Source organism: Monodon monoceros, unplaced genomic scaffold (genome assembly GCF_005190385.1).
Source record: "Monodon monoceros isolate NGI ecotype Baffin Bay Population unplaced genomic scaffold, NGI_Narwhal_1 Super_Scaffold_4, whole genome shotgun sequence".
In the NCBI taxonomy this organism is placed as follows: domain Eukaryota; kingdom Metazoa; phylum Chordata; class Mammalia; order Artiodactyla; family Monodontidae; genus Monodon; species Monodon monoceros.
In genome coordinates this window covers 20,064,326-20,074,111 of record NW_021703781.1, presented here as the reverse complement: position 1 = coordinate 20,074,111, position 9,786 = coordinate 20,064,326, and the positions used below count along the sequence as shown (strand labels likewise).

At 50.5% G+C, this 9,786-nt stretch overlaps 1 protein-coding gene across 1 annotated transcript in view; it reads right to left on the bottom strand.

Annotated features, from left to right (window-relative positions):
- Positions 1 to 894: 894 nt before the first annotated feature.
- Positions 895 to 9,786, bottom strand: part of HK1 (hexokinase 1) — a 70,843-nt gene continuing 61,951 nt past the window's right edge. The window contains exons 15-18 of the mRNA XM_029201207.1: positions 9,160 to 9,343; positions 7,123 to 7,278; positions 3,331 to 3,564; positions 895 to 1,779 (exon numbers count right to left, since the gene is read on the bottom strand). Coding sequence (XP_029057040.1) covers positions 1,635 to 1,779; positions 3,331 to 3,564; positions 7,123 to 7,278; positions 9,160 to 9,343 — 719 coding nt within the window. The 3' untranslated portion in view covers positions 895 to 1,634. The remainder of the gene's footprint in view (positions 1,780 to 3,330; positions 3,565 to 7,122; positions 7,279 to 9,159; positions 9,344 to 9,786) is intronic.

The window sequence follows — 9,786 nt, the reverse complement described above, 5'->3', positions numbered from 1 at the left end:
CTAGAGTTCAATGTTATCTGTGTTCTCCACAAGATCACTGTGTCATAGGCACCGGCAGTGACAAATAAAGGGACTCTGGTCTCACCAAACCAAGGGAGCATGCAGTCAGTCCTGGGAAAAGCCACCGGAGGTGTGGTCATGGCCTGGGAGACTCACATCACACCTCAATCACAGGGTACCAGAATGTGGACTGATGTGGGGTCCACAGACAGGCTGGGGGAGAACCCCAAACGGCAGCCACAGAGTGGAAGAGCACCTCAGGACTGCGGTGGGGCAGGGATGACAGCGTCAGACAAAGGCCCACAGAAGGGGTTCGTTTATGACGGGGGTTGGGGAGAGGACAGCAACCCTGCTACCCTGGGCTGCTGCAAGGCCTCACCTGCTCAGGGCAGGGGATCTCTTCATCCATCGTCCTGGAGTTGGCAGAGAGGGTGATGAGGGCAGGACCCGCTCTAGCACAGCAGGAGGGAGGGCCAGTGTTGCCCTGTCCTCTCATGGGGCTTCCAACAGCCCCCGCAAGCCAAGCTGACTTCTCCTTTGTTCCAACTACAAGTGAGGAAGCCAGGCTATTGGAAGACGGAGGCCTTCCATCCCTTTACCTTCTGAGAGGTGTCGAGGAGGAGGCTGCAGGAGTCCCTCCCTGCGGTAGGCCCCTGGGGCTGGAGCAGGGAACTGGAAGGGCAGGTGCTAGAAGAAGGGGAGAGGCTACTTCTTGACCCTCTGCAGGGAGAGTACAGAAGTCCTCAAGCCAAAAGAAGGCTGCACGCTGAAGAACACAGCCTTCATTTCAAACTCTGCTCTGACCCAGAAGGCCACGAGACCCCCCAGGGTTTGGTTTCTGCCACATCCCCCGACGTCCTCCCCACTCCCCAGCCATTAAGCGTCACTCGGGTCTTTGAATTGGTACAAAGTTTACTAGGTCATACAACATGGCTCACAAAAGCGATGGGAAATTCCAATGAGCGTACTGTTTCTTGATTGGTTCGTTTTACCCAAACGGAGACAAGACACTTTCCCGCAGGACTGCCCACCTCCCCTCCCCCAGACAGACAGGATGCAAGACTGTCACAATGTGGCTATGACCAGTTCCACGGACACACAGTTCAGTGGCATTGACACGCCCTGATGGGACCCCAGACAGCAATGGGTGCGGGGCCGGGAGGAAGCGGCGGCTGACGCACCCGTGGGAGGAGTCCCGGCAGTGTCTGCTGGTGAAAATGCATTGCACACGGGGGACACATCCCCAAGGACGGGCTGCGGAGGCCCATAAGGCCTGTCAGATGGTGTGACTTTTCATTTTGGGCCAATAAATAACTGTTGGACTAATGCATAAGTTAGAAACGGACGCCACTAAACTTCACATGTGGGGAACGTACGACCAGGTTGAAGTCAAATCATGCAAAGTGGCAGGGCGGGTGAGGAGGGATCTGGAGGTCAGGGAGATTACCAACAGCACACACTCTATTTTGTACCCTACATTACGCGCCATTAGTTGGCTTCTGTTTTCCTCCCCGCGGTGGTGCTGGCGGGCTTTGGTGCTGGCGTCTCCCAGCACAGCTCGCTGGGCAGAACAGGGGGGCGCTGCTTGAAGAGAGAAGTGCTGGAAGGGCAGCAGGCTGGGGGGTCCAGGACTCTTAGCTGCTCGTTTCTTGCCGGAGCCGAACGCCCACTGCCGTGATGAGGGCGGCTCCCTTGCCGCTACCGTCTTCGGATAAGAGGAAGGACACGTTACACTTTGGTGACAGTTCCTTCACGGTTTGGTGCATGATTCTGGAGAAACTAAAAAGGACAAAAATAGAGAAGGGTAGGCAGAGGAATATGAGGAGAGATGCCGGACCCACCTGAAGACGCTGAAGCACCCTAACAATAAGGAGGGAAGCGAGATGGGAAGGGCTGCTTGGAAGCAGCTGTGGCTTATTGAGAACGTCTGGGAGAAAGTGGGTCTACAGCCAGTCCTGTTACAATTTGCAGCAGGGAGGCACAACAGAGAATCCAAAACCAGCTGCTCTGTACACCTTCTGAGGGTTAAGGCATGAGTAACACACCCAGACGGCTCCCATCCTCAAAGCCTGAGGCTCCGAGGGGACAGAAAACCAAGAAGGGGTGCTGGGACCTGTGGGCCAAGCTGGTCCGGCACTGGGTCAGCTCAGCAGGCTGCATGGAAACGAACATCACCCACCCCCAGCTGCAGTCCTCTGAGACCCCAGCCCAGCACCTGAAGCTAAGAGAGGGAGCCCCCCACCCCCATGAACACTCAGGGCAGTGGGGCTCCTAGAGGAAATACTGACTGCCCTTTGCTGAATTCCTACTAGGCGTCCCACACTTTATATTTGTAATGTCCGGCCTGCCGGTGGTCATTTTCCCATGAAGAAGAGGAGACGGGGCAGAGATGAAGCCACTGAGCACAGCTCCTACATGGTGGTACCAAGATTAAAACCAAGCATGTCCATGCGCACGCGGCTCCAAAGCCTAGCTCTAAACCACAGTGACAACGAGGACAGCTATAAAGGTGGAGAGACAGAGGTCGGGGTGCAGCCCAACAGATGCTTTCATCCCAAGCCACGGCCATGACGTAGGCAGGCAATGCCTACACTGAGTTGGGTGAGGTTGCTTTTAAGTGGAGTGAGCGGCCCAGTTGACTGGGGACAGTCCCAGTGTGATTATTAGTAGCACTCTCTTGGCTGGCAAAAGTACCTCCATTTCGACAATAATATGGTCACTCTACTCATAAGAGCCAAGCTTTGGGATGTGTGGTAGATCAAAGAGCAGATGGGCTCACTTCTCCTCCTCCAGCATATGGGGTGCTGGATACCCGACCAAAACGTCAGGGAGGTCACATCCCACCCGCCTCCCTGCTACAAAGCCCAGGGCCAAAACCGCTCCTGCCTTCCAAGGCTCTTGACAAACTGATTTAGCAGGTGAACAAGACAGTGGGCCCTCTTCCGCTTTCCTTCACTCCCTCTACCCGCTTACCAAACACAGCCTCCCGGCCAGGCTGATGGGTAAGTGCACACCCACCCTTACCTCCTTTCCTGCTCCCCACCTGGATGAGAGAGGCCCAGGAGGAGGGGAAAGCAGGAAATGCCAGGCCACAGGTGTGAGCTGGCCAAGTGAAGCCGTTTCTCCACCTCCCCAGGCATCCCAGGTAAACTTCAGAGCAGCTCATTTCCTCATCCCAGACAAGCCCCACCCTGACCACACAGCCTGCAGGTTGGCTGTGTCCTGCTGAGGAATTTTCCTGGTGGGAATCACATCCTGATGTCCCATAGCCATAAAGGGGCCTTGCCTGCCCAGGAAGCTCTGCCCATCCCCACCGGAAGCCCCACTCACTGCGGATGAAGCTTGTAGAGCGTCCCATCCACGCCCACAGTCACGTTGAGGTGGTCCAGCCCCCTGTTCTCGCGGATCTTGTCCACCACGGCAGCCATACCTGCGCCACACAGCTGTGCAGCCCTCTTGGACACTACCCCGCACACGGTCTTCACGAGGATGCTGTCGTCACATGTGCTGTTCAGGCCAAGTTGCTGGAGGATGGCCCGGACCTGCAGCAGCGCTAATCGGTCGCTGTGGGGGACAAAAGCCAGGAGGCTAGATGAAGCAGGACCCACGAGAGCAGCACAGAAGCTGCCGACTCCAAAGGAGCCGGCCCCAAATCACTGCACTTATCCACGAAAAGTGTCATGGGGTTTTCTCTCCCCTTCAAAATAACATTTACTTGTCTATTTTTTTTAATGATCCCCAAAGTATTACATGTTAAGTTGTAGAAAAACTAGCAAATCTAGAAAAATAAAAATTGGAAAATTAAAACTATCTACAATCCCAACACTGGGGAAAATACTATTAACGTTTAAATATATTTCCTTCCAATCTATTTTTCTTGGATATCATTAAACAATGTCTTTGTCCTGATATGTGAATAGGCTTGTTCTTTATTTATTTTAAAATTTTTGTTTTATACTGCAGTGTAGTTGATTAACAATGTTGCAGGCTTGTCCTTTATTTATGGTTTTCTTTCTTGCTGTTTTTCATGCTTCATACATCTGAGCAAGTTCCCACCTCCTTGTCTGAGACCAAGATTGGTAAAAGCTGCCATAGTAGTCTATTCTGGGGATGACCATAATTTATTTAGCCAGTCTAGAGAAATTTAAGTTGTTTGCAATTTTCTGCTAATATAAAGTAACACTCTGATGCTGTTCCTGTTGGTGCAAGTCAGACTGTCCCCTTAGGATACATTTCTCGGTCAAAGGGTTTTTGATACATATTGCCAAGTGCCTTTCTGAAAGTTATATCAATTTACTGTCTCTAACAGAGTATTTGGCCTTACTTGTCCCCAGTGGAAAGGGGCTTCCCTGGTACAGTGGTTAAGAATCTGCCTGCTGATGCAGGTGACACGAGTTCGAGCCCTGGTCAGGGAAGATCCCACATGCCGCGGAGCAACTAAGCCCCTGCGCCACAACCACTGAGCCTGCGCTCTAGAGCCCGGAGCCTCTACTGAGCCCACGTGCCACAACTACTGAAACCCACACACCTAGAGCCCGTCCTCCACAACAAGAGAAGCCACAGCAACAAGAAGCCCGCGCACCACAACGAAGAGTAGCCCCCACTCGCCTCAACTAGAGAAAGCCCGCGCACAGCAACGAAGACCCAACACAGCCAAAAATAAAAATAAATAAAAGAAGTAAATTTTTTTTTTTTTTTGGCGGTATGGGGGCCTCTCACTGCTGTGGCCTCTCCTGTTGCGGAGCACAGGCTCCGGACGCGCAGGCTCAGCGGCCATGGCTCACGGGCCCAGCCGCTCCGCGGCATGTGGGATCTTCCCGGACCGGGGCACAAACCTGTGTCCCCTGCATCGGCAGGCGGACTCCCAACCACTGCACAACCAGGGAAGCCCAATAAATTTTTTTTAAAAGTTAAAAACACTGGACAATTTGGTAAGAATGGCATCACACTGGTTTAATCTGTGCTCCTCTCTATTAGTGAGGATTACTGTTTTTGTTTACTGGCCATATGAACTACCTTATACCAAAACTCTTGTTCTCCTGAGATATTTGTCTCCTCATTAAACTGAAAGAGTTGACAATGACCGATGATAAACACAACAGCAGTGGCAAGAACAGTCAGCCTTTTTTGAGGACTTACTATGTGACACGTGCTTTACATACATCACCTTATTCCTCCTCCTAACAGCCAACTGATCCATGTATGATTATTCCCATTTTAAAGATGCGGGAATTGAGGCTCGGAGAGATCGAGTAACTCACCCAAAGCTCACAGCCAATGGGGTAGAGCAGGTCTCAAGACCAGACCTGCCAAAGCTCTTGCCCACCATGCCATGCTCTGCATCTTGCATATATAAGGCAAATGTTTTCCTTAGTTTTCTGTTTGTCTTTTAAGCTTGATGACTGATTTTGTTTTTATCTTATAGAACTATGCAGCTAAATTTGGCATTTTTTTCTTTATGATCTCTTCCTTTGCTATCACACTTGAAAGGACCTTCCCCAGCACTTCACACCCATCAGGATAGCTATTATTAAAAGAAAAACAAAAACAGAAAAGAATAAGTGTTGGCGAAGATGTGGAGAAGTTGGAGCCCTTGTATATACTGTTGGTGGGCTGTTAACATGGTACAGCCACTGTGGAAAATAGTACGGCAGTTCCTCCAAATAAATAAATAAGTAAAATAATTATGTGATTCAGCAATTCCACTTTTGGGTATACATCCCAAAAGAATTGAAAGCAGGGACTCAATTGTGTATTTGTACACTCATGTTCATAACAGCATTATTCACAACAGACAACAGGTGGAAGCAACCCAAGTGTCCATGGATGGATGAATGGATAAAAATGTAGTGTATACATACAAGGAATTATTCAGCCTTAAAAAGCAAGGAAATTCTGACACATGCTACAACATGGATGCACCTTAAAGACATTATGCTAAGTGCAATAAGCCAGTGTGAAAGGACAAATGCTATATGATTCCACTTACATGAAGTCACTAGAGGAGTCAAATTCATAGACACAGAAGGTAGAAGGGTGGTTGCCAGGGGCTGGGGGGAGGCGGGAAATGGGGAGTTAGTGTTTAATGGGTACACAATTTCAGTTCGGGATGATGAAAAAGTTCTGGAGATGGATGGTGGTGATGGCTGAACAACACCGTGAATGTACTTAATGCCACTGAACTGTCCACTTCCAAAATGGTAACAATGGTGAATTGAATGTTATAATATCTACCACAATAAAAAAATGTTAACAGGAAGTATTCACCGATATTTTCTTCTCATTTTTCTCTGGCTCCTATTTTCCACACTTGGCCCTTGGGTGAACTTAGAATGAGGAGAGAAAGCAGTGGGGAGCTTGGTTCCCTATCATGGTGCCCGTCCCCCCACAGCTGTGAAATACCATCACTCCACGTGCCCAAGTCCTCCAGGGTCAGTGCCGCAGGGCCGCTGTCTGCAGCTAGCACTTCACCGCGTGGGTTCTGGTGGGCAGTGAGTTCTACCTGAAGGTTACAGACGCAGGCCTGGGCGAAAGCGAGGGGCAGACCCGAGCCGAGCCAATGTCAGTGCTGCTATCGTGACCATTCTAGTATGAAGGTGACTTTTGCACAAGCTCTTTTGCTGAGCACTTTTCCACCTCTTCTCACAGCTCACTGTGGGAGATGGCAAAGGCACAGATGAAATGTTCACTCTACATGAGAAAAACAGGAGGAAGACAGAAGCAGCTTGCTGGGGGGCACGGTGGGCGGGGAGCTATGCATCCTAGGCTGCCTTTCAGAGGAAAAGAGGGTGAGGCCAGACCAGGGGTGCTTGGCTCTTCTGGCCTCAATGGTCCTTCAATACAAGTATCTGTGATGCACCTTTCCTATCCTGGAATGTATCCTACTTACACACAGGATGATCTCAAACAAATCAATATAATGCCCTAACATACACGATGAATGAAAGGAAATGATTTATGGTAAAATTATGGAACTTCAAAATGCAACTGCTCAGGGCCTACTACTCCAGAGGAAGAACAAAACCCTCCCAAATGGCCAAAATGTCCCCTATGTTGCCTACTGCCCCCATCACGGCCCCCTGGCCAGGTCCACCTCTAATAGGGAAGGCCGTGCCCACTCACCTCTCGATCTGAGAGAGATACTTGGTCTGAAAGATGCCCCGAGTCTTCAGCGGCTCAGAGATCTGCCCTCGGAAGAGGAATCCCCTCTTGGTGAAGTCAATTAAGATGTTGCGGACGATTTCACCCAGGTACATACCGCTGATCATCTTCTCATACCTGGAACGAGAGGAGGGAACTGGGTGTCTATATGAAGCCTGCAGTCTCACAGTAACCCGGGCGCCTTACTGTGCCTCACCGGCATCACCAACCCGTGCACCCAGCCCCGTGCTCCCTGGCAGAGGCAGAGCGTGAGACCGGGAAGGACTGAGGAATCCCCAACCCTCCCAGGATCAGACGCAAAAGTACCAGCACTCTGTCTCACTGCTGGACCATCCTCTTCCTCACCTGACTCCCTGCCTTTGCCTGGCGAAACCCCACTCCAGCTCTCAGCTCTCAACTTGCCCAGCACGGCTCCAAGAGGTCTGTCCTCCCCCTGCCTATCTCAGCTCCCATGCACCCTCCCTTCTTCACAGCACACACAGGTCCTCCGCCCCTTCCCTGCAGTGAAAGCCTCGAGGGGACAGAGAATGTGTGTCTTGCTCAGCTTTGAGTCCCAGGGCCCAGCACAGCTCAGCGTTGCTCTCAGTCAGGTGCTCAATCAATACCTGTAGAGCCAGCAAACGGCTTAAAGGAACAAGACAACACAGGGAAAGTTCCCACTAGATTTTTGGAGGGTTTTGCCAAAACCCAGAGTGCTGGTCAAGTACCCACAGAGTGATAAAGCCACACAGGCTGGAGGACCCAGGTGGCCACCACGCCCCTGAGGGTCACCTGTTCGTGGGGGCTTTTAATTCCTGTCCTCTCCATGCTCAGGAGCCTCAAGAAATGGCATGGGCTTTAAATGCTTCCATGCACACACCCCATCCCAGTGTCCCCAAGCTGGCACGACTCCACTGGAATGTGGATACTCCAGAAGACTTCGGGTGGTCCACAGGAAAAACACGAAATAGAACTCCTATCATCAATTCCCATCTAGTCCTTTTCATTCCATCAAGGAGACATCTCCTTGGTGTTGATAAGTTTGATGCTGATATGGCTCTAACCACTTCCAACCTCTACTGAGCTCCCTTACAACAAAGGGGGTCTTCCTGTAGAGCTGTTGGTAGGCACAGTAGCTAGGATTGAAACAACGCTGTTCTACACTATATCCATTTTATGGTAATATTGGTTTTCCTCCCTCATTAAACGTAAGAATACAAGCTGATTTAAAGAAAAACGTTAAGCATAGGTGGTATTTGGAAAAGACAAAAATCTTGAGGTTAGCTGGAGAATCACTTATGTTTGGGAGGTATTACCCCCAGCTCTTCATTCTGTTCCTGGGGGCACGGCTTAGACCACCTCGTCTTGGCTGTGGCAGAGGATGGCCTGATCCCTGGGAGCTTGAGACAAGGGGTCATTTGTCTCTATGCTGGGAAGGGTGGACACTGCCATCTTGGGGAGGGTCCCTGACACCCGAGCTGCAAAGATCCAATTAGCCACTAGGTGGTGCAGGAGGTCTGCCATGGGAAAAGGAGGAACTGGCGGTGGCGGGCCTCTGCCTCACCAGTGACGGGGAGCCCCCCACTCCCGCTGGCGACGTCCTAATTTCCCTTGCCCCTTGCCCTTTAACAACTGCAGGTCAAATGTGTCCTACTAAACAAGGCAAAAACCTGCTGACCAACAGATTTCTATTAGCCTGATGGGGAAGAAACAGAGAGCAATGAGAAGGCCAGAATGTTGCAGGATAAACACGGTCACTGAGAGGAGTGGTGTGGCCACTGCTACCCTGTCCCCAGAGGCACCTGCACAGAACATCAACCCTGGGCCATCTTGTACCATGTGCTGCCACCACCCCCCACCCCTAAGTTCTCTGCTCTCCTTGGGCCAAAAGCCAAGGTCAAGAGTGAACCTGAGGGACCACAGTCTCCAGGCTTTGTGCAAACCCCACTCCTAGAAACTTCTTCCGTTGTAACAGGCAGAATGCCCTCCCATCCTGTCTCCTCCACCAGGTGGGATTACCTTTGCTTCCCAGCGTTTAGAGAATATTCATCCACCAGTTTGTCATAGATCGTTCTGATATCATCCAGACACCCGTTGTCCCCAAAGGCACCCCACTCCATGTTGATACACATTTGGCCCTCGTTTCCTTCTAGCGTCTCGACGTTTTTCATTTCTTCCATGTAGCAGGCATTGCTGCCCGTCCCTGGAATACACGAGGAGAGAATGAATGGCCACACCACCATGCTTAGTGGGTAGGGGGATTGCAGATAGACTTGGGGCCTGGGGCTCCACAGAGAGGGGCACACTTTTGAGATGAACAAAGTAATAGCTTCACTTTCCCAATGTCTTCCAGGAAAAATCTCAAAATATAAAGGCAAAATCAGAGTTAAAACTGCCCAGAGCATTTGATTAACTTACTTTATACTAAGACATCAACACCGAGAGCCTCGTGTGTTTACCTGTCCACACAGGGCTATGTTTATTTTAATACAAGATGGTCTTACAACAAAGGGATGTATTTTCAATGGTAGAAGTTCAGGCAGCATTCAGACTGGAAGGATATTTCTCTATTTCTCTTTCCTTCTCTCTGCACATATACATACACACACATATACTGTATTTATATGTACATACACACATACATAT